This window comes from Strix uralensis, chromosome 4 (assembly GCF_047716275.1).
Source record: "Strix uralensis isolate ZFMK-TIS-50842 chromosome 4, bStrUra1, whole genome shotgun sequence".
Lineage (NCBI taxonomy): Eukaryota > Metazoa > Chordata > Aves > Strigiformes > Strigidae > Strix > Strix uralensis.
Window position 1 is genome coordinate 25,134,223 of NC_133975.1, and position 26,129 is coordinate 25,160,351.

General features: G+C 37.5%; 1 protein-coding gene across 1 annotated transcript in view; it reads right to left on the reverse strand.

Annotated features, from left to right (window-relative positions):
- The window catches only part of ARAP2 (ArfGAP with RhoGAP domain, ankyrin repeat and PH domain 2), a 141,394-nt gene that overhangs the window by 65,796 nt on the left and 49,469 nt on the right, over nucleotides 1-26,129 (reverse strand). The window contains exons 10-16 of the mRNA XM_074865959.1: nucleotides 12,082-12,197; nucleotides 10,730-10,929; nucleotides 9,910-9,995; nucleotides 9,040-9,222; nucleotides 7,405-7,579; nucleotides 5,724-5,858; nucleotides 763-907 (exon numbers count right to left, since the gene is read on the reverse strand). Of these exons, the coding sequence (XP_074722060.1) occupies nucleotides 763-907; nucleotides 5,724-5,858; nucleotides 7,405-7,579; nucleotides 9,040-9,222; nucleotides 9,910-9,995; nucleotides 10,730-10,929; nucleotides 12,082-12,197 (1,040 nt within the window). The remainder of the gene's footprint in view (nucleotides 1-762; nucleotides 908-5,723; nucleotides 5,859-7,404; nucleotides 7,580-9,039; nucleotides 9,223-9,909; nucleotides 9,996-10,729; nucleotides 10,930-12,081; nucleotides 12,198-26,129) is intronic.

Here is a 26,129-nt window from a genome sequence, read left to right on the forward strand (position 1 = left end):
CTGTAACTACACGCATTACAGTATTATACTGTTGAAAGATCTTGCTATTTTACATTCACACACATAAAGGAATTTAAAAGGAAGTGTTATGGAGTTTGTTAGTCAGATCCAAAGTAGAGTGTAAACAAAAATGTTGTCCTAATAACAACTACCACTGAGATGCAACTCAGATTTAGGTGAATTTCCACATGCTGTTTTTAATGTACAAATGAGATGTGAGAGAGTTATAAAAGAAAAACAAGACCTCAAAAAAAAGTTGGTATCTTCAAACTAACACAATGTTCAACACAGTGTCCTCAGCTGCAGGACAAGGAATCGGTTTCAAAGACGGATAGATTTGTGACCAAAATCAAAAGCATTGTGGAGAACTCTAATCTGCTGCATTATTATCAGGAAGAAACAAAGCAAGTGCTTTGGCTTGAGGCAGAGGTCAATCCCAGAAAGAAAAATTAGTATTAATTGTTCAATTTATCATCATGTAACCTTTTAAGCACTGAGAATATGCATTACAGTTTTAATAAGAAACAGATGTATCTAATTTATGCTGCCCTTTTAAATCACCCTAACATTTTCATTATATCACTATAAAAAAATAAAATCCCCAAATACCACTTAGCACTTATTTCTTGAAGTCAACATAATTCAGTTTTTTTCTAAATTGCATGTTCAAAATTCAGGAACAATTGAACAGCTCTGAAAACCCAGAATAAAATCTTTGAAATACCTGAGTTTGTTTATTGAAATATTAATTTGGGAACCTACCCTCTATTTAAAAAGAAGTCTGACTTGTGCATTACAAGACAGATAACTTCACTGATGTCAATCATACCACTGGGAGTGGTAGTTTTATCATTTTCATAGTAGCTCAGAAAGCCACTTTCCAAAGTGCACCATCTTTTGTTGCAATCTGTAATTAAAGAAATAATAGAAAAGTCAGTTGGCATAATAATAAAAATTACCGCTTCCTATAGAAGTTGCCTCACAGGATGCATAGCCTGTTGTAACAGTAATACATTTATGATGAAATCTCAGTCGTGTTCATTTCAGTGGGCCAGGAATTCAAAGTCTGTTTTGATACTACTTAATCTACAGAAACTCTAGCACACGCTAATTTAAGAAAAGAGTATTTCAAATATAACATGAGTATATTAAATCATTTCATAAGTTAACTTTACCATTGTATAGGGCTTTTACTTCACTTGCTGTGGAACTTGATGGAGGAAGAGCTAGTACTCTCATGTTATGTTTAGCAGAATAGTTATGTCATGTTTAGCAGAACAGAGTTAAGGAAGCAAAAAGGAAAGATGCTCTAAAGGTAGAAACACTGAAAGTTACAAGAACAATATATTCTGACAAGAGCTGATAACAAAGTGAGCGAGCGAATGAGTATGCAGTAGCAAAAGAGGGCTACTCTTTCTTTCATGTTACTGGAACTAGAGGCCAAAACCAAGTCAATCTGTTTTCCATTGATTGGTAATGCTTGGGTGTCCACTCACTGTCACAAGATCAAGAAAAACAATTTAAGCCTTTCAAATAGTCTAGAAAAAACAGTGTCATATATGCCAGAACTTGTATCCATTGCATGCTGCTAGAAAACACAAGGAAAACACTATCAGAAATTGTTATTTAACATTATTAGTTGAGTTTTTTTAAAATATGCTACCAAAATAGTAGAGGATGACAAACTGAAGAACAGAAAAACTAACAGCACATCAGTGGTTGAGCTCAGTTCTCTCCTGATGCAGGCCCAAGTGCCAGGTAGTAATGATACTGTACAGAATTTATTCCTATATATTGGGGGGAGATAAATGGATACATAGTAGACAGGCAGTAGCTATAGCCATTTCAGGATGGCGTGTCCACATTAGAATGACCTGAAGATCTCTCTTGTTGCTATTCTCACATATACCTGGCAAGGGTAAATTCATTTAGCAACACTGTAGTTTACAGAATGCTAACATTTGTAGGCTGCTTTCAACATGCAACAATTTACAGTTGCTGAGCATGGTTAAATTACCTAGTTAAGAATTCTATCTTCAAATAACTGAATTAGATGTATTGGAGTATCTAGTAATTGCTATCTATACTTTTTAAAAAAAAAAAAAAAAAAACAAGGTGGAGGAAAAAAATCTGCAGAACAAATTAAAAGTATTATTGGGCATATTTAAGACCAAATGTCTGCTCCCTCTTATGAACCTAAAATATGAATGCAGCACATGAGATAGCATATTAATGACTACTTGCTAGTCAAAATATTCATGCATTCAGTCTAGCTTACATCTAGTTCTTAGAATATAATTTGAAGTGCATCTATTCCCACCACTGCAGGTCCAAAGAGAAAATACTGTTAATTTCTACAGTCTTAAAACTCCTATACAGCTGCAAATATTTTGGTAAAGTATTTGTTAGAATTTGGTAAAACAGCTCTGGAAAGAAACCACAAAAATCAAACAAAAAACCAAACGCAGTTGTAGTTAGCCAATATTTACTTATTACGTCATCTGATATTTCATCCAATTAGTTTTTCTGTTATCTGCTATATGATTTATACATGTTTTATAAATATCTTGGTACTATTTTATTAGTATTTAATTTGTATCATGTTACTTGCTATCTAGTTCTATCTAAATACACATTTTAAATACTAAAATAAACATAAGATAAGAGGTTTGAAAATGTATAGTTTTACAGGAGTTGAGCACCAAACTTGCAGGTTTTGATTGCTTAGGGGTTTTTGTCTCCCAGCTTTTCCCCTCCCATCCCCCAAAGACTTTTCTACAAAACAGCTCACTGCTTCAATTTTCATTAAACTGTTACAACTCTCAAGGACAATCTTGGAATGTCAAGGCTTTTAACAGGGCCCCATAAAACCTTTTACACTAAAAACAGAAGGAAAAAAAAATCAAACCTGAGCCACTAAATCTCTAACCTTTACTTTTTGATACACTGCATCAGAATAGCACCAGCATTTGAGCTCTCTTCCTGCTGATCATCAACAGCTGTTAATTAATAACTTTCCTCAAAAGTTATGCACCCCTGCTGAAACCACTGATGCTGCTATAATGAGAAGTACACACAAAGTTGGCTTACTCTCTCCTGCACTATCTGAAACACACATAATGAAAAGCTGGACTGTATTTCCAGGTGTTCCACCTGGTTGTTATAAAATCTGGGCCCAATTCATAGCACCAAATGATTTCTTGAGTGTCCTTTTACCATTAGGGCTCAGTCCAAAAAGGGATAAAAGTTCTCTGTGACAACAAACACAGCACTTAAATTTTCAGCCCTTGGCACTAAAGGCAAGGCTGACAACTGCCTCAGAGATTCGTAACACTGAGGAAGAACTTAACTCTGGTTTAATGGTTAGACAGCTTAACAGGATTCTGGCTTGCAGCCCTTTCCAGACATAGCACTAAAAAAAAATTTAAAAAATCAGTAGATCAAAAGCCCAATGTACTTTGGGACAGGGCCCAAAATTTAGACAAGTGCTGTAATCCTCAGTGAGAGAATGGTGCTCCCTCTCTGGCCCAGTGAGAACTCAATTAATTTGCAGCAAGTCAGAACTGCTTCAACAGGAGAGCTTATTGCTCTTCTCTAGAACTAAACAGCTAGGTCACTTTTTTGGGTAATGTAACCTTCTTACTTGAATCTTTACAGAGGAGGGATGTGAAACTGTATCTCCCTCACATTAGTACTCTAATCATAAAATTATTTTCTAAAGACAGTAAGAAGGAATAAAAAAATACTACCACCTATTCCCAACAATGTGCAATATGCATATCCCATATTACTTCATGTTAATGAGATTTTATAAAGGTAGAAACAGTTTTTGATGTAGAGAAAAAAAATCAACATAGAAGAGAAAAAAAAAGATTACACGTTTTATGTTTTAAATAGCAAAAAAACCCCTTTTGTCATAATACTTCTTACACATGGCTGAGATATATTATTGCCCTCAGGCAAGAGTAGTTTCTATTTCAAAATTGCAGAGGTTTTTTGTTGTTGTTGAAAGGATGTTATTATTACATCTTCCTCCCTTGTCCCATTTATCGTTTGTCTTCTTGAACTGCAAATGGTCAGGGAAGCCTGTCTTCCTATGTATCTGTAAAGCACCCATCCCAGAAACATCAGTCCCGACAAACACATGGGTAATTTGACATTAATGCAAAACCAAAGCAAACAAACACCATGAAAAAAATCCCCCAAAAAACCAAACAGCAGATCATCTCCCATCTGCAAGACACTATCACAATTTCAAAGGTCAAAACCTGAGCTGAGGGAAATCTGGTTCCTTTCCATTTACTGTATGTTCCTCCAAGTAGTAAGTGCAATGCTAAGCAATAGCCTACAAGCTTTCAAAGCAGCTTCATTTCTGTCCTCTAAAAACTTATGATGGAAGACAGTCAAATTTCATTTGTTTCTTGTCTGAGGGCTTTCCTCATAAATATTTTTAAGGCATCCTACTAGTGATGCCCAATCCTACTGCGTCTCCCCAAAAAACACTACAGAAGACAACTTGTGAGCATTTATAGCTAAATCTTGAATCTATACAGGTATTTACAAACTTATACGACACTTCTAACATACCACTGTGTTAGAAGAGACCAGTAGTATTGCCTTGTTTCTGCTCTCTACTTCTATTAGTGAGGTCTTTTTATTTTTTAAGTTTGTTTATGAATATAGATACCCACAGCACAGAAAACAAGGTCTGCACTTAGAGCAAGCAGTAGTGAGGTGTGCAGTTATTCCTTTCCTTCCTAAATAAGCTCAGTGCAGTTTCAGAACAATCCTCAAGAAAGTACTGTCGAGCAGCTGTCCTCTGCCACAACAGATGTCTTTGTTAACAGTTCCAAAGTTGCTGGGAAATGCCTGTGATCAGGCATTAGTTTTGTTCATCACCCAATGCTTTATCTCCACTAAGGATCTTAAAGGCATACACCATGAGAACATGGACATAATTGTACAAAAGTATGTATGTATTGACACAGGATGCCATGTCAAGATTTTAGGAGCAATAAACTCAACCATAAATCAGTCCAGATTTTAAAAATCCACATCATTTGTTTGCTTAGATGGAAGAAAATATAGGAACACAACTGGGGAGAAAAAGGAAAAAAAAAAGCTAAGAAAATTATCTCATAACATCTCTCTCTCTCAAAAAAAAAAAATCACAGAAGACTGATATACACAGAAAATCATGTATCTCTACCGTGATGTACACCCATTTTCACCCCACAAAGCTCAATTTGTTGTAAAGTTGTTGGAAGTGCTCATTTCTACTTGAAATACTTTTAGAATTTGTGAGCTTGAGAAATATCCTAGGGGTTAGCGATTTGGACTCTTACTAAAAAGTCAGTGATACTTTTAAATGATTTCTGGAATATTATCATTTCAGATGGAAACTAGTTTTTGACAATTAGTAGCATGCATCTAAATATAAGTAAAGTGAGAAGTGTTTCTAAGTGTTTTTTACTTATCAATAACTGTTGTTAACTGAATACTTTTTCAGTAGTTCAGTTTTCCTCTGTCAACCACTGAATAAAGAGATCAAGACGATCAGTATTTCCTTTATCTGAAAGAGATCAACCGAATCAAAAGAGGATATGTCATATCAAAGATATTTTATCTTTTTAAAAGTAATGCAACAAGTTAAAAAGAACCAAATTCATCCAAACCATACATATTCATGTATTATTCAAATGCATAAAGTAGAAGTAAAATACCTTCTTTTAATTTCTTCTCTGTAAGCAGCTTAGCAGTATTAGAAGAAACTTTGTATAAGAATTCACAAAGAAAGGTGGAATGTAAAGAATCTTCAGAGAAACCACTTTTAAAACAAGTATCGTAGTTTGGGAAATCTATTAAAAGACAAAGGAATAAGTAACATACAGAATTTCAGTTGTATCAGTTATAACCATTTCTCCACAGGTCTTCCTAACTACTTATCTCTAGATGCATAGTTGGTTTGTAATATCTTTACTACAACACAGATATATCTTAATGATTTATTTTTAAAAGTAAAATTCTTACATATCAAAAAAACCATTGGCTCACATTTGTTACAACATTGCCATTGTCTACCACTGCTTGCCAATGTAATCTAAAATATGGTTTTCTGGTGTACTAAGCTTTTGGTTTTGTCTCTTATGTAGCGTACTCAACAGAAGGGAATTGTTTCTCTCGAGGGCTTATCTAGAAGTTTACCACCAACTCTGGCAGCAGACAGACAATGATTCGGAGAATCTCTGTCAACTTGCAATGACCTCCCCTTCTCTGAAGAGAAGAACACACACTAGCACCAGCACATGGTGATGCTGCCTTGGCTGGAAACCTTAAAGTAGAAAAGACAGAGCCAAGACAAGCAAACCTCCCTCTATAGCCTTAGGGCTACTTGAGAGCATAGCTAGCAAAAACCCCATAGCTGCATGTTTGCACAGTGATGGAGCTCAACATCCTACAATCCAGTGTCTGGCACTTGTGATAGAGCAATGCTCAGGCAAAACTTAAAAGTACCATGTTTGCTCTAGGAAGACCTAAACCATTCCTGCGTTTCCCACTAAAACTTCTGTTGTTCAGCCTATGCAGTGTTACTTTGCAGAGTGGCACAAGACAATGGAAAGTTGGTCCAGAAGTCTGTCCACAATGCTGGCTGCAGTATAGCATAGCTAATTTTTTCCTGTGTAAATCTGTGTGTGAACTTTAATTCCCATGACTGCTTCAGATACTGTACAGCCCTTTCAAAAGGTACATTCAGGCACATCAATGCTCCACTATTTATTTATTTGTTTAAGAATAGCTTTCTGTTTTCAAGAGCCTCATAACAGTCACAGACTGCAACCAGAACTGTCGACTTTCAAGGCCAAAGTTTATCGCATGCTCCAAGCTGTAACAGAAGTTGTGATGTGAAAAAATTTGCTGGGATAAATCATATTACAGGTTCAAGAGGTGAGTTTTATTTCAGGAGGAAAGTTTGTGAAAAAGCAGGTAGGTCTGTGTGCAGTAGGGATAGGTATCAATTTAAATAATTTTTTAAGAAAAAATGAAGTCTCAGATAAATACTTGAGATACATGTTAAATGTATATACTCATCTTTTCTGGTAAAAGCCTGATACTATTGGCAGAACAGACGACATTCTTCTGTGTTATAAATAAGGGTATGAGGTCTATGAGTTATCACTGGCTTTTTAAATATTTTTTTAAGTCCTAAACTTGATGTCTGCGCAAAATAAAAGTAACTTGTACACAATTACACTGTTTGCTGAAATACAGTTAACACCATCACAACTCCCCCTCTGCTATACCACTGTTGTTCAACTCAACGCCAATTTTTCTTCTGAATTCCTCCTTCCTTTCCTTTTGCTCAATATAAAATCAGAAGATCAAAACAAAGAGGATGTATCCTACCTGAGAACTTATTATGGTACAGGAATTCCATCTGCAGTCTTTGTCCAGCTTTCTTGGCTAACAAGTATGGAGTACTATAAACAGGGTCTCCAGTAGCACACATAACATCAGCCCCACTGAACAGCAACATCAGAGTTTCTAGCACATCTTGTTTAACTACAGCAGCACACAGGGCCTTATCATGGAGAGGGAAAATAAGAAGTCTGTTTAAATTAGAAAGTTACTGGCAACAAGTACATGTAATTTAGATGCAAATCCTTTCACCTCCGATATAGTTCCCCTGCAGTTTCAAAGACCATAAACACTGAGAAATAGCAGGAATCATAAAGTATGGTCTGAATCTAGAAAAAAGCAACAACAACAAAAGAAAACTTGAAAACATCATCAACCCAAACCCTGCAAGATGTTGCTGCCACAAATTTCACTTGGAAAGGATAACATGAATCAATACAACTGGAGGGGAAGCTTTTTGTTTATGTGAAAAATTCCCCCTCATTTTCCTTCATACATCAAACTACTAAAGAAAAAATCTTAGTTCAGACCTTAGAAGTTCAACCAAAGAGACAAGATTTGTTCCTTAAACACTATTACTATGAAACAGACTGAAATTCATAGGTAGTTCTTCAAATCTATGACCACAGTCAATAAGGCAACTATTCTTCAGGGTATCTTGATACTTGATCATCTTCCTTAGGATTTAAAGATCTTGCTGCATCCTAAAACATCAGTTTCCTTTCATTTCTGTGTACACGAAGACAGATAAACATAACAAATCTTTTTATCTTTTTCCTTTCAAAATGTTGGTCCAAAACCTTAAAACTACAAGTAGCTACACAATTACACTAAGCAAATGACATCTCTCTGGTTCAAACCACAATAACTTTTAAATGTTACTGCCTTCCCACAGTCTCTGCAGACGCTTTTAATTTGACTCATGTAACTGAATACATTAGCGTTGTAATATATATGCATTTAAACTCTCCTATATTCATAAACCCTGAACAATTATGACTCAAAAATCAACAGGTATTAGAAGTCAGTCAAATAGATATCAAAAATTACACAGAAATTGGTAATTATAATTATAATTTTCCACTTTATAACTGTAAAGAATTTGTGTTATTTGTGTAAACGGAAACTGTGAGAACACCCAGTTTTCATCATTAATTTTAGCTTGTTTCCAATTAGCTACAAGCTACTACATAAGTGTACATGACCTACTTTCACCATTGATAACACTGAATCATCTAATGTACTGGAATGTTAGATGTCAGACATATAGGATATGAAAAACACGTAACAAAGGAATTTAAAGAACTGAAGTGTGAATCTGTATCCCTAAAGTGTGCATCTGAAGAAAAATAAAGATCCATATTCATTGACAGCTCTGGAAGACATTTACAGGCACCATATAGGTACCATAACCTTCTACAAACAAACTAACTGGGAAAACCAGGAAGTAAGAAATCATTAAATGAGACCTGTAAAGGCTCCAAAACAACCTTATTCAGCTCTGTGAGAATGTCACTCAGGTTTCTGAATTTCTTTCTCACCAGTTTAACAAGATGACCAAATTGCACACGGATACAATACAATACAAAAGGTATGGTACGGGCTTACCCATTCTAGTATTACCTTATTCAACTGTTCCTTGGTTTTGTAGGCAAAAGGTGCTTTCCTGAATTTTCCCTCTTTGTATTTTTGTGTAATGAATGCTATCCTTTTTTCTGCAGGGGCATCCATATGCAGCTCTTCATCTGGAGGAAGATTTCCTGCCCAAAAACTGTTTGCCCTCTTATTTCCAATGATGATAAAGAGCTGGATGATACGCAAGAAGAAAAATAAGTAAAATAGCATGAAGAATATGAAGCTAGCCTATAAATAGTTTTCAGCTGCTAAAAGTTGAAAAAGAAAGTTATTAAAGAAAAGAAAATTGTATGCAGGAGACAGAAGCCTCTCTCAGTCACTGCCTATGGTCATCTATAAATGAATAATAAAGTCTGTGGTCATCATTTACCATCAAGATCAACTAAGCTTTACACGGCTAACCAGTTATAATATTTCAATACATATTAGAAAATACCAGTAAAAAGTCAGATAAGACTAAGGTATGTTTTAAAGAAAATACTGATGACTCAACCGTCTCTATCAGCACCATTTTTTAACACCCCAAGCACCTAAACTGGTAGTGAGAAGTTTCCTTTCTTTTCCCCTTCCCAATATTGCCCATCATGATTACTCTCTCCAAAAGCATTTTATTTCTTTTTCCCCCAAAAAACTAGATGCTTGGAGATATACTAAGAGAGACTGTACAGATGGTTATCAAAACAAATGAGTATTTTGAATGACACAAAGGTACATTATTCCCAGAAACATCCAGTTTACTATAACAGCAGCATGTTATTTAGCAGTTATATGTTCAGTCTTCTTGTGAATAAAGCAATAAACAGCTATTCATGCAGTAGTTTTCAAGATGAAACAAAGAGTTAGAATATCACAACATACCTCAATAAGTTCATTGCTCCAAATGCTGGCATCCATTTTCAGACTCCGGACCTTTGAATCTCTTGGTCCTAAAGATCTGTGCTGTCCTGTAAGTCCAAGAGAATTTTTACTTAACTAAAGCACTTAAACTGGGATTCTCTTCTGCTGAGATAACAAAAAAATTTAATGAAGACAATTTTATTCTAATTGCTTTTTTTAAAAAAGGGTGGGTTTGACATTTGAACATAAAATAAAAGCACGAAAAAAAAACCAAAATTAAAAAAAAAAAAAAAAAAAGTGCATTTGGTAGTAATGAATAAACAAAGTAGACTGATGTAGAACACTTTTGGGAGGGTTTGTTTTGAAAGAAAGTCTAGAGTTATAAATTATTTCCCTGAATTTACTGCTTCAGCACATATTTAAATATAAAACTAGATTTTTAGTAATTTCTGAAGAAGCTATCCCTACTAGCAGTAAAATATACCCTGATGTAACAGAATATCCCAAATTTATACACTAAAAATTGTTATACTTTAGCTTCCAGGCTTGCAAAAGCCAGCCATTTCCCACAAGTGCTAGTGTGTCTTAATTTTCACTAACTGTGAAGGATTATTCATCTGAGGGAAACCAAACACCTTACAGACCTGTCATTTGAAGTGCTTTAGAATAGGGATGACCTTGGTATAAAATAAAAAAAAAAAAAGTTATGTTCACTTTTTGTTTGTCAAAACTTTCACAAGGATGGCACTGTAAAAATGAAAAAAGCCAATTCAAGGACACACAGAGATATGCAAATATGACATTTTGTAGAACCCACACAGCCTGTCATTAATTACTCTACCTGCACACTTCTTACAAATGACAACACAGAGATTGATGGATGCCCAGTCAGGACTGGGAGCTTTACAGTCAGCACAGCTCCTGTTGGACTCATTGAACCAAATCTTCTCAGCTACTTCATAATCAGACAGAGTTTCTGCTATCGATTGCTGCAGTGCTTCAATCCAGTCTTGTTTCTCTCTTTCCGACTCTGCTGTAAAGCTGAAACAATTGACTTGTCTGTGTTATTGATCTTTATTTTAAAGCCCAATTAAACATAGTCTGTAGTCTCTCTTATATTTACACCCAAAATCACAGTCCAAAAATCTTCCTCTACACAGATATAAATACGAAGATGGAATCTATTATTTTGTATTTTTAGTCAATGAAAACTCTCTGTTTTTGTATTCAGTTTTCAACAAAACCACAACTAGCATGAGCTACATAGCTTCTGTAAAGCTCAAGTTACGTTCCTGAGTTACTTTCAATCTTTTTATGCTACCACATCCCAAACTTAAAGCCTGAACTTTAACAAAAGCATAGAATAACCTAAGGAAACACGAAGACGTATTTAGGAGTAAAAATGGACTTAGCAACTACGACAGCCAAAAAATTATTTTCATTTAAATTGATCTTTTTGAAAAATCTGAATAGTAATGAGCAAACACCAACATGGTGATGGCTTAGAGAAAGTCAAAGAACTAGCTATCAACCAACTAGTCACAGATTCAAATCACTGATCAAGACTAATTTGCCTGCTACTCTAGTCAACTGAGAGCAAAAGGAAATTCTTTGCTAACATTTAGCAAGTCCAGGAGAACAAAGCAATTTCTTCTCGTGCATTACTGAAATTTCATTTAAGAAACACTACAACACTTAAAAAAATGCTTTTATTGGCATATACTTTTATTTTCTTAAAAACCATTACAGGTCAGAGCATCAGCCAAAGTGAAACTTTCTACTGATTTCAATGAAGGATTTTTACCAGGTATGGTCCAAGTGACACTTTTCAAATAAAATGCTTAATATTAAATGGATGCAGCATTATTTCATTACTGCAGTTTATTATTCTTTAACATGGTGTCAGATTGTTAGTTACTTTTTTCTTCTGCCCTTGCACACAATGAACAAGGAAGTCTACATAAAAATATAAACCTTTGCACATAGGATGTCTACTCAGGGAGGTAACAGATGAAGCACACAGCTAAACAAAAGGGAAGAAAATCTTTCTGGTTTTTAAAAAAATGCTGAGAATTCTTAATGAAAATATTCCCTTGTCATTCAAACTAGATAAGTCACTTTAGTACAAAGCAAGTATTTCTTTAGTGTATTAGTTATTTGCATATTTTGTAATGTAAATATTGAAGTTCTCACCTAAAGCTTTTATAAGGAGTAATTATTTCAAAGGATTGCTTTGCAGTCCGATCCACTTGTTTTACATTTGCCACATTCATAGAGATTAAAGTGATACCAAATCCTGTCTTAAAATCCTAAGGAAAAGAAATAAAGGTTCAGGGTTTTATCATTGAAGAATCAAACATGTACAGAACAATTAAATTAGCATGATCCAAAAATTGAAGGTCAGTAATACACATTTTGGCCACAACACGCAAGCTCCTTCTAATTCATTAATGGATAAAAAAAACTTACACTACATTTTGTCCAAACACTACGCTTCTAATTGCTAGAATGACCTTACTTGATAGAACGAGAAAAAACACACACTATAACTATTAATAAAGGGAAAAAAAAAGTTAAATAACATTGCATTAAAATGTGGATCCAAAACTATGGGAGCATCTAGCTTAAAACATGCTTTGGTGACTAAATAATGTTTATACATCTAAATCCTTCTCCTTGACAGCAGTTTTGCCTATTTTCATACAGACTATTTTAAAAAAATATATTATGTATAAAATTATTTCTTATATCTTTACATGCTTATGCTTCTGATGTATTACGTGAACTAAACATGTCAAATGTATTTTTAAAAAGTCCTATATAGCAGCTGAAATAGACAAAGGGTTATCTGTGACTTAATTATTAGAAATTTTAAGCATCTTTGCCCTAAACTAGGAGGAATTATTTTTTTCCCCCTGCATGGAACAATGTACTTAAAAATCAATCTTACATTAACACAGTTGGGAAATAAAATGTTCAGTGAGCTCTTGTGAGGCTCTCTCAAATGCATGAATTTTGGAAAAACTGATAGGCACATATGTTAGTTCTGATCCATTAAAACACCATCAGTATCTTCTTAACCTGATTTAGATGTTCATCTAACGGTAGTCACCTCCACAAGTTTAATTTCTGGGAACATTAGCATACTTCTTGGAAACAGTAACTGCATCAGAAAAGAAACAAACTACACTACCCAAGCGAAAAAACAAATCCACATGTCTTACCACCTGCAAGTTACCTCTCACATAACAAATAGTTGGGTATGGGCTGATAAAACACGAGCACTGGAGGGGAAGAGCTTCAGAGTTACCTGCCTGTGCAGAGGGGATTGTTATTCTAGTAAATACATATTTAAACCTGCATCACTCACAGTTTCTTTTCATAAGATTTTCAAATTCTGTGAGCATTAAAGCTCACATGGAAAAGATAGTTCTGTATTGGGTTTGCGTGGCAAGGTTTTGGTAGTGGCAGAGGGGGCTTCTGTGAGAAGCTGCTAGAAGCTTCCCCTATGTCCTACAGAGCGGATGCCAGCCAGCTCCAAGCCAGACTTGCCACTGGCCAAGGTTGAGCCCATCAGTGATGGTGGTAGCGCCTCTGCGACAACATATTTGAGAAGGGGGAAAAAGTTGCTATAGGCAACAGCAATTTCAGCTGGAGAGAGGAGACTATGTCTGAGAAACAACTCTGCAGACACCAAGGTCAGTGAAGGAGGGGGAGGAGGTGCTCCAGGCACCGGAGCAGATTCCCCTGCAGCCCGTGGTGCAGCCCATGGTGAGGCAGGCTGTGCCCTGCAGCCTGCGGGGGTTAACGATGGAGCAGATCTCCACCTGCAGCCCGGGGAGGACACCAGGCCAGAGCAGGGGGATGCGCCTTGAAGGAGACTGTGACCCTGTGGAGAGCCCATGCCGGAGCAGGGGGATGCCCAAAGGAGACCGAGCCCGTGCTGGAGTAGGCTCCTGGCAGGACCTGTGGCCCCATGGAGAGAGGATCCCACGCTGGAGCAGGTTTGCTGGCAGGACTTGTGACCCCGTGGGGGACCCACGCTGGAGCAGTCTGTTCCTTGTGGAAAGGGCCCATGCTGGAGCAGTTCAGGAAGAACTGCAGCCCATGGGAAGGACTCATGGTGGAGAAGTTTGTAAAGAAGTGCAGCCTATGGGAGAGATACCACACTGGAGCAGGCAGGGGAAGAGTGTGAGGACTCCTCCCCCTGAGGAGGAAGGCACGGCAGAGACAACGTGTGTGATGAACTGACCGCAACTCCCATTCCAGATCCCCCTGCACTGCTTGGGGGAAGGAGGCAGAGAAAACCGGGACTAAAGTTGAGCCTGGGAAGAGGAGAGGGGTGGGGGGAAGATGAGATTTAGTTTCTATTTCTCATTATCGTACTCTGATTTGATTGGTAATAGATTATATTAATTTCCCCAAGTCCAGTCTGTTTTACCTGTGACAGTAACTGGTGAATGATCTCTTCCCTGCTCTTATCTCAACCCACGAGCTTTGCATTATATTTTCCCTCCTCTGTCCAGCTGAGGAGGGGAGTGAGAGAGCGGTTTGGGTGGGCACCTGGTGTCCAGCCAGGATCAACACACTACAACTTCACAGAACTTGTTTCACTTCATTCCCGTATTTGAGGTATGAACAAATAAAAATATTATTTTAGACATGATTGATACAGCTAAACTTGACATAAACAATGCATATGGGTCTACGCACAAGTGGAAGTACTAATTATAGCACACGAGGCATTACAGAGAATTATGCCCTAAAAGGCATTATAGTGTCCACTTTAAGATGAGATTTTTAAAATGCCATGATTTCCACTAATTAAACATAGTGTGGGATAAGTCAGCTAATGCTTCCTTGCCAGACTTAAAAATTTTATTTTTTTTTACCTTCCATTACCTTTAACAGTAACAGTGTGGAACCCAGGTGTGGATTTCAGCACCAACCTTTATAAAAAGTAGTAACTTTTCAACAAGTACCCTGGCTAAGCCACTCCTCATATAATATATTTTTTAATATTTCTACCTTTCTTCTACCCTCATATCCTGTAACATAGTCATTTTTAATCTCCCCCCCATCTTCAGCCCCAACCCCATTTTCCTATAAATTAATGTTCTTCATACTGACACATCTGGCTAAGAAGAGAGCAGAGTTCTGTGAAGCCTACACAATCCCTAACTCATCCTCAAATATCAGTTCTATGGGAAAGGAGTGGGCAGAATAATCTCTTTTTGAGTATGAACTTGACAGCATGCTCTGTAGCAGTGAAGCAATCTTCAAATCAGACATCACCAGTGAGAGAAACAGAAGCATGAAATAAAGAGTTAAAAAAAAGATTGAGGATAGAAAAATACTACATTTTCACTTATATTTGCAGAAGTGTCTTAAATCAAATGACCAAAATGAAAAAAAAAAAACACCTTTAACTTTCTAGAATTAAATGGTTTGTGTTTCTGAGATGTAAATTGGATGCAGGTTTCAATTATTTCAAATAATTGGCCCTAAAAAGCCCTGACTTTTAAAAGACAGGTAATGAGACTATACTTGTACTTGAACGAGAGTGCAATGCATTCTTCATTTCTTAAATAACAGCTGAATGACTGCCAGAAGCCATGGTAATAGCAGTTCAATACACTCTTAGGCCCAGATTAACAGTTTACTGAAGGTAAATGATAAGTAATGAAGACAACTGAAATAATAACTACCACACTGAGACAAATCAAAAGTTCACCTAGCACGGTAGCTTCCCTTTAAACACTTGCTACTGATAGCATAAAAAGAATGTAAATAAGAAAAGGTACATTGTTATCTTCCCACATAAGCTGCCAGAAATTTAAGGACTTTCAGCTCAGAAATCATAGAATGGTATGGGTTGGAAGTGACCTTAAAGATAATCTAGTTCCAACTCACCTGACACTTTCCACTACATCAGGTTGCTCAAAGCCCCATCCAACCTGGCCTTGAACACTTCCAGGGAGGAGGCATCCACAACTTCTCTGCAAAACCTGTTCCAGTGTCTCACCACCCTCACAGTAAAAAATTTCTTCCTTACATCTCATCTAAAGCTAGAAATTAATCTGGCTTCAGAAGTCAAAGATAACAAGAAATGTTTCTAGAAGTATGTCAGTAGCAAAAGAAAGACCAGGGAGAGCCTCCATCCCCTGCTAGATGCAGGAGGAAACATGGTAATGAGTGATGAGGAAAACGCTGAGGTGCTTAATGCCTTCTGTGCCTCAGTCTTTAATAACAAGACTAGTTGTATTGAGGGAATCCAGCCCCCTCAGTCAGAAGACAGAGACTGGGAGAACGATCCCCCTGCAATCCAGGAGGAGATAGTCAGTGATCTACTGCATCACACAAACATACACAAGTCTATGGGACCTGATGGGATACACCCAAGGGTGCTGAAGGAGCTGGCTGGGGTGCTCACCAAACCGCTTTCCATCATTTACCAGCAGTCCTGGCTGACTGGGGAGGTCCCGACAGATTGGAAATTGGCCAAAGTGACGCCCTTATATAAGAAGGGTTGGAAGGATTGATCTGGGAAATTACAGGCCTGTCAGCTTGACTTCGGTGCCTGGGAAGCTGATGGAGCAGCTCATCCTGAGTACCATCATACAACACATGTGGGACAACCAGATGATCAGGCCCGGTCAGCATGGGTTTATGAAAGGCAGGTCCTGCTTGACAAACCTGATCTCCTTCTATGACAGGGTGACCCGCTTATTGGATGAGGGAAAGGCTGTGGATGTTGTCTACCTTGACTTTAGTCAGGGCTTTGACACCATTTCCCACAGCATTCTCCTGGCAAAACTGGCTGCTCATCGCTTGGATGGGCACACGCTTTGCTGGGTAAAAAACTGGCTGGATGGCCGGGCCCAAAGAGTTGTGGTGAACGGAGTTAAATCCAGTTGGTGTCCCCCAGGGCTCGGTTTTGGGGCCACTCCTGTTTAACATCTTTACTGATGATCTAGACAAGGGGATCGAGTGTACCCTCAGTAAGTTTGCAGATGACACCAAGTTGGGTGGGAGGGTTGATCGGCTTGAGGGTAGGGTGGCTCTGCAGAGAGACCTGGACAGGCTGGAGCGATGGGCTAAGGACAACTGTAGGAGTTTCAATAAGGCCAAATGCCGGGTGCTGCACTTTGGCCACAACAACCCCCAGCAGCGCTACAGGCTTGGGGAGGAGTGGCTGGAGAGCTGCCAGTCAGAGAGGGACCTAGGGGTGTTGATTGACAGCCAGCTGAACATGAGCCAGCAGTGTGCCCAGGTGGCCAAGAAGGCCAGTGGTATCCTGGCTTGTATCAGAAACACCATGGCCAACAGGGACAGGGAAGTGATCTTACCCCTGTACTCGGCACTGGTGAGGCTGCACCTCAATTACTGAAGCCTTCTCTTCTCCAGGCTGAACAACCTTTTAGACTAGATATTAGGAAGCATTTCTTTACAGAATGGGTGTGGTGGTTTAGCCCCTGCCGGGGTCTGAGACCACGCGGCCGCTACCCCTCCCCCACAAAGGGAGTGAAATACAAAGCCCCAAGACTGAAATAAGGAAAGGTTTAATACAACAGTGCAATAGCAACACAACAAACAACAACAATAACAATAACAGTAATAGTGATAGCAATTAACAGAGCAAAATAGCTACCAAATACAGCAGTGAGAAGCACAATGTACAAAACCACGAGTGCACCGCGCTCCCGCGCCAGGAAATGTGACCTGCCAGGATGTGACATCCGCATGGTATCTGAATAACCCGGCTAGAGCTCCCCCCCACTGCTGGGGAAACTTAACCCTATCCTGGTTAAACCAGGACAACGGGTTGTTAGGCGTTGGAATGGGCTGCCCAGGGAGGTGGTGGAGTCCCCATCCCTGGAGGTGTTCAAGAGGCGGGCTGACATAGCACTTAGGGATATGATGTAGTTGGGATCTGTCAGTGTTAGGTTAACGGTTGGACTAGGTGATCAAGGTCCTAGGTGATCCTCAGCCTGCTAGCCCAGGATACGGTTGGTTTTCTGCGCTGTGAGCATACATTGCTGGCTTATATTCAGTTTTCCATCCACCAACACCTCCAAGTCCTTCTCTGCAGGGCTGCTCTCAATCCATTCATTGCCCAGGAAAGTTTCTGAACAAATAGTTGCAGCAAGCCCATCATACTTACTAGCCACTGACAGACTCATCCTCAAGGAATTTAAACAAATTCATGATTTGAGGCCTCCACAGCATCCTGATTCATAAATTTCCCAAATGCTTATTGTACAAAAAAGTACTTCTTTTTGTGCATGTATGTTGGGGGGGGTTTTTTGCCTGATAACAGCACCTCATTACATGATGTTAGAGAAAAGAAATGGTAACTAAACTTTACTCATCTACCTAGTCCATACTGTTCCTTCTCAAAAATTTCTATCCTATATTCCCTTCAGTCTTATCTTTTTTATGCCTTCAAACGGCTAGCTGCAACCACTTTCCTTGGAGCAAAAAGGGAGCAGGCAGCATGAAGGACCCTGCAGACTGAAGATGGCACACATCTGTGTCTGTGAAGACAGACACTAAACTTTGTTGTACTGAACTTAACAATGCAGAACTAAGAAAGCACTCTAGAAATGAAATGCATTAATTTGAAAGTCTTTACCTTTAGCTGGAGCACCAATCCCCCAAAATTTGCACATGTACCCAGTGTATGAAGAATCTCACTGAAGGGAGAATAACTACTACGTTTTAAATTAAGTGTGTAAGAACTTACAGTACTGAATTTCAGTGTGAGGAATGTCAGAAAGATTAAAAAATCAGAAGTGAGGAATACACTTTTCAGAACTGAAGATGGTGGCAAATTAGCCAATTTCATTGGTACATTAGAGTGAAGCTATTTCTGTAGTGGTCCAAACTCTTTAGGGTAACTGTACAACACTTGGCATAAACCAGGCTTTGTGAGCGACACGTACAGTGGAATCTAATTTTCAAGGTTCCGAATTATATGCTTTCAGGAGTGCAGTCTTGTGCTCTCCTTCAGAAACAGAAGTGGGAATTGGTACAGAGAAGAAAGAAATGCTCCACTTCGAAAGATAAATTCATTCACTTTGAGTGCACAAGAGGACAATAGGGCCATTCAAGCACTATACAAAATGTACTGACAGCAAGACCAAGCAGTATCTTTTCAGAGTAAGAATTGTCTTGCTTCTACAGACTGAAAGCTCATTGTTTCAGATAAATTAAACTATGTTAAGACTTTCTGACAAAAGAAGAAAAGTTTAAGAAGTTTCAAAAATGCACAGAGAAAGCTGAGCGTTGAGGGTTTTTTTTAAATATGTATGTCTTAAATATGTCTATATTTATACTGCCTTCATGAATTTGAAGAAAGGTTGAAAAATGGGTTGACAATAAAAGCTTTTTTTTAAAAAAAAAACAATTCTTTACAGATATAATAATAGATCAAAAGTATTCTGTAAACAGCACAGTTAACTGAAGGCTAAGAATACTAATAGGGCAAAGTAGTTAACTATGAGTATTGGCTTTCTGGTAAGCTGTTGTTCCTTCCTGAAGGAGAAATGATTCTAATGTGTGAGTCCTGCTGTCATTATCAGCCCTGTCTGAAAAAGACATAACCTATGAAAACCTGTCATCTGTATATAAACTGGAAATTACATAACTTCTTTTTTTCAAAGATACCTTTAACATGTATATATAAAGTGCATATTAGTGTACAAAATTGCTTTCTCTTTATGTATTATAGGCAAAAGCTACCCTGAGACAGGTTTTACTAACCTTTCTTCAATTCTGTTCTGGATGAAATTCAAGGAGCTTCAAAATTAGTCTCATACCTTTTCTAACATATCACCACTGTTTACAGACACAGAAATAAACACCAAGGTTAGGGAAAACTTAAGTACATGTATGAATAAAATCACGCAGCTACATCTAAAATAGACTAATTTTCAGAGTTGCTAAACACATAACTTCTGGTATGTCATCTTAAAAAGACAGGCCTAGGCATCTTTCTCTATGGAATTCTTAAGCAAATGTAATCAGAGACTGAATCTTGTGGCTTTCAGCTAATGAACAGACCTCCTCTACAACACTACTCTTCTCCCTTGAAAGTATAATACTTTTTCTCTCTTATTTTTTCTCCTCCATTCAGTTTTGCAGTAGTAACACTCAGGCTGGCATTCTTGTTGGTTTAGTCAAATCAAAATTCATCTGAACACAGGAGTTTTAGAGCTGCTGCTTGTGTTCCTCAACTTCTACTGTTTTAGCAGTTATAATCATGTCTTTGGATGTGCTGTCTTCTATGACTCTAAGATTAATTCCACAATATATAAAGTTGATTAAAAAAAAAAAAACCTTGCCTCAGGAAAACATCTCGGACCCCCCCCCCCCCCCCAAAAAAAAAAAAAAAAAAAAAATCCAACCACAAATATAAGTTTAGCCTTATGCTTCACATAACAGTCCTTGGAAATAAATCCCAAGTTGTATTTTAAAGGTTAACTAACTATTATTTTCACATTAGAAATCAGTCCATATTTTTATCTCAGTTTTTTGCTGGAGGACTAAGGGGATAACAGCAACAGCAAAAGGAAAACTGCTGCCATGATTTCAAGAGAATATATTTCTACATACACACACACACATATACATACATATGTAAATATGTAGTTTTAGCTTATTTTGAAGTACAGAACTCAGAATTACAGAAATAGTACTGGTGTATGCTGGGAGCATAGCACTTTTGGAAATTGTTACATCAACTGAGTAGTCTCACTGCACATCAGTTTCCTTCCTGTGAATTAAGAGATCATGGTCCCTTTGATTTTTTTGTCTTTGGCTGTCAGATCTTGAGGTCACACCATATTTAAGGATGTGTGTGCCCACACGCACACATACGTAATAAGGGTCCAATTAAGCCTACCTGGTAAGAGGTACCAGATAATACAACAATAAGAATATACTACATATATACATACATGTGTGTATGTGTATATATATGTATATGTATATGTGTATATATATGTATATATGTGAATGTGTGTGTTTATATCTGCACACAAGTGCTTTTTTTAACATCCATCTTTCTTACCATCATACCACTAATTTACAAAAGGCCCATCCATATTTCTGACACTACTCTTGTCCTACTGCCCATACACAGAAGGTTCTTGACCTTTAATCACAATATCTCTGATTAGAGTTCCAAAATATGACCTTACACGTTTCCTTTAATTTATGTTTTCTATTTGCAATAGCTCTTTAGGTTTACTTTGGGAAAGCTACCACGAAGTTTGTGACAATTAGACTGACTTATTTCTGAAAGATCTGAGAATTCCTTTAAGAATTTAACATGATTTAGACTCTTCCTTCATGATAGCCCCATGATATTTGATTCCCTTCAAACAAACAAATTATTCCAGAGAGATGAAAAGCCAGTAACTAGAATCCTTCAGATACAGCACTCAGTTTCTCTCCTCTCTTTCTTAATTGGAGGTACATATTTCAGCCTTTCCAGCTATTAAGGAAGGTTAATTTCTGCAACAGAAAGATGGGAATTTCCATATTAATGAAAATTAAGACATATTTATGTATTAGTTTGAAAAACAGGGGCTAGTAATGCAGAGATTACTTTGTTGATATTAGTTCATCTCCACAAGTTTATACTGATTCACTCTCCTTTTAAACTATACTTAGGCTTAGCTTCCCCAGTTACCTTTCATCAGGCTTTTCAAATCTTTAGAGACTTACGTCCCTCATCACAGTCTAAAATATTTTAATATAGATTTTAGGTGATAGTTACATATCATGGATTGAAATAAAAAGTCCCACAAGTAAAGACATATGTAGTCTCTCTTACAGTCTTCCAAATGAGGTCTCAAACTGAAGCCGCAGTGAAGCATATAGTATATAATTACACACACAAAAAAATGATGTTAAAAGAACATGAAGTTTGCCAACTCAAGCCCTGATGAGCAAGGAGAAGCTAGAATTCAATCTCTCTGTGTATGTTAACCCTATAGCTTTGTGCTCATCTGTTATAATATGTGAGGTAGTCACATCATCAATTTTAGGTTCTTTACTTCACTAAGCAAAATTCTTGCATCCCATATAGAACCACTTGAAAGTGATTTGAGCTATTATTGCTATTATTGCAATAATATTATTATTACATATTGTAATGACAACCTCACATGCATAATTTTGGAGGTTTAAAAGAAGGGAGGGAGCAAAAGGTGGAAAGGGCCACTTAGTCAGTGCCATGCAGTCGGTTTGTTTGCAGTGGAGTGTATTGGATATGCTACTGGAGCACATCCCACTACATCATTACATTATAAAGAAATCTAGTACATGTACTTTGAGATGGCTCTATGATGAAAGCCAACACGTAAGAAGTGGGGACAACTAAGAGATTTGTTTCAAAAATGCATTCCTGACCAACACTCCAAGGTAGTTACAACCTTAGATGTTACTTTTCATACAAGTTACAAATCTCTCTAGTCACTTACTACAGAAGTAATTCAGAATCCTCACTTCAGCAGCTATGTTTGTATTTCGCAGTATCAATACAATTTTAAATCACTTGATGATGCACCATCAGGCACATGCCTTGCTTGTTGTATGGGATGGATCTAGGACACATGAAGATGAAAGCCCCCTTCCTGTATTGGCAGCAAAATACAAAAAAAGGAGGATCACATAATTAAAGTGACTGAATACTTACTATCCTGGAGAGTTAGCTCTTGTCTTTGCCTTTGCCAATTTCTACTCAGTGTAAATCAAAAGCCTTAGTACACAGTCATTTCACTGTATGTTTTTCATTTCCTAGTACCTGACTTTATGCTCTAGGGTTTGATTTGCAGAACTGCTGAGCAACTGGAACTTCAGCTGACACCTGTGAAAGCAGCATTTTGAGCAGGTATAGTCTGACAGAAAACTATTCCCTTCCAACCCCCCATACAAGACAGAGAAAACAGAGAGTGCAAAATATATGGATATTTCAATCATTCATACTGTTTCTTGTAACTGTGTGGTCATATACAGGAAACAATCGGGTTCCTTTACCTAACAGGAACTGATGAAAAATAAATTAATCATTGTTCCTCAAATGGCCAAACACAGCAATTACTGATCATTTCCTCAGAGCACGTTCCTTTACTGGTGAAGGATTCTTTCTGTAAGGAACTTTTCAACAGTGTGCAATAAAAAAGGCACAGGTTACTCCATGAAAAGAAATTAAAATTATCAAACAGTTACTAAGTAAACAATGCACTGAATGAGGTAGCGATCCTGTAGAAGAAAATAGCATATTATATTATTAATACCTATCATTAATAACTACTGCACAATATTAAATTGTATAAACTGGATGAAATTAAGGGTTTAGAAATAAGACTAGTTTTCCCATGTTTAGAGTGGGTGCACAAATCTGTAATTGTACTAATATTGTTTCACACAGGTCGTCTTTGTATTTTCACGTTTTCAGCTAAATTCTCCCCAAAAATGAAGTTTACATAGTCACAGGAACATCTGTCTCCCTACCTAACCCCAAGTAAATTTCTACTCCAGATAGATGCTTGGCTTCAATCCAAATCAACATAGTAGCAGCCACTGAATACCTCAGGTCTTAACAAGATTTAAGGAACATAAATCAGAGCAGAGGACATGGACTCTAAGTTTCCCCACTCCTCTCCTCTCCAGTCCCAAAAAGAAAGGCTTTTGTGTATGGTCACAGTTTATTAAGATTAAAATTAAAGATTAAGATTAAAATTAAGACAAAATGATACAATCTGGAAAGTTGTGTTCAGAGACAACAGCTACAAATACATACATACATAAATTAAAAGCTTCCATTTCTTAATCCTCAAAAATGAAGCAAGAAGACAACAACAGAGAGGAGAGGAAAAGATAATTCCAAATATTCACAAGCTTCTCACTTGTGCAGAAACATGCTGAAAGGGAACGGGGAGGGGGGGGAAAACATGCTGCAACCATGCCTTGTCATTACAAATAATTTGTATGCTATGCCATTTAGTGATGGTCCAATAACCTTTTTGTTATTTCCAAAACAATTTGTGTGAGCTGTTGCAGCAATGTAAAGAACTGAATTCTACATAAAGATGTACATTTTAACACAAAACAATTTAAAGCTATTACTGGAGAGTTCATGACTTAAAGGTCCAATAGTAATTATCATTGCTGCTTTAGAAAAATACTGAAATGACTGAATTCTTCAACTATTCTACAATTCAGAGCTCAGCTGAGGTACAGAAAGTGTGATTCAGACGGTATTCCATTCTGCATGCACATGCTTTCTTTTTCATGTCACTCAACATACTAGGAAAGCAAGTGTCTCACATCTAGGGCACACAAGACATAACCAAGCATCAAAAGCAAGCTGGTAACACTGCATATAAAACCTGCCTTGCTATCTTCCCAAATACCCTGACAGATACCAAGCAAGAGAAACAAAACTGCTCTCTTTGTTGCCAACCCTCCCCTGCCATGTGAAAGGCAAGTGCAGACAAAGCTCCAATTTGAACAATTACGGTAACTCCCTTCCAGCACGGTTCCTCTGCAGCGTGGAGCTCATTCAGAAATCAGCATCTTATTAGCTAGAGAGGATGAAGCAACTGCAGCCCGCCTGGGCTATGATCTTTACTATTGCAGCTCCATGAAACATCATGAGATGACATAAAGATAGTGCAGCTAAATAAATACGTAAATAAAATTCAAAGCCTGTCATGTGCAAGTACAGCCTATATTCATGACTTCCACCTTTATTCATATTCCAATGGCCATTTATAGCATTGCCTCATATTAAAAGAGACAATCATGTTCCTTAAGATACAGAACTCAATACATGGAAATTCATTCTGTATCAGAGTTCATTTCTTGCTACTGGCTTCACACATTTTCCATTCCAAAGTGATGCCAGTTTAACATATGTGAAACCTATTATTACTTGGAAATTCCTCAGGTTTTCTCACTGTTACTGTTTGACCCCTTCCACCTGCCTATGATTTTTTTTTTTTTTTATTTAGCTGACATAGGTATCCCTTCAGCCACCATCTCAAACTCAAATATAGTTTTAAACACTCCCCCTGGAGCAAGCACCTCTTGTTGATACAAGGCCATTTTAAAACATAACTATTACTATTAAAATTTTAAGTAGCCATTTGGACTCTTCTTTGGAAGTGCTTCACAACTGGAAAACTTCTTGGAAGATTTATCAAGACTGTTCTCTGGAGACCAGAAGGATCTGTATATTTTAAAAGTACCACATACAGTTATGGCTTTCTGAATTCACATCTTTGTAATTCTCTTGCTGAAGCTTTGCATACACACCACAGATCTTGCTACATATTCATAGTCTGGACAAACTTCTAACAAAATGTTTGAACTCCTAGAGGAAGGACAGATTGTGAACATGTTTGATATTTTAAAATCTAGAGCAGTGGTCACGCAAAATTGATGAACCTCTTTATAGACATTTTTGTACAGTTGTCACCGGACAATAAGAGAAAACTGGTATGATACCCCCAGTGGCAAAGATCACCTAATGAACCAAAAAAATCTCCAGATAATGCAGTTACTGCTTTCCTACTAATTTACCTGTGGAGATAAACAAATATGACATTGACCACTAAAAAGTATTATTGATCAAGGACAATGCTTTTACTTACTGACTGCAAACAGCATGGTGCTAAGACAATTAGTCCTCACTGTATAGATAAAAAACTTATTTACTACCTCCTACTTCAGTAAAATAAAATTTAACTCTATGATATCATCCTCATTTCAGCTGGGATAGAGTTAATTTTTCTTCTTAGCAGCTAGAATAGTGCTGCATTTTGGATTTAGTATGGGATTTAGTATGAGAAGAATGTTGATAATAGTGATGTTTTCAGTTGTTGCTAAGAGATCAAGGACCTTCCAACTCCCCATGTCCTGCCTGTGTGCAGGTGTACAAGAAGCTGGGAGGGAGCACAGCCAGAGCACCAGACCTAAACTGGCCAATGTAACATTCCATATCATGTAATGTCATGCTCAGTATATAAAGAAGAGGTGGCCGGGAAGGAGGGGGTTCTCTCTCGCTTCTGGGATTGTGATTGCAGGATCTTGGTATTTTGGGATCGCTACCTTGGAATGGGCTCATGAGTCAGTGTGTGGTGAGCAATCTCATTGTGCACTGTTCATTATCCAGTTCTACTTTCTATTATTATTATTATTTTATTACAATTATTAAACTGTTTTTA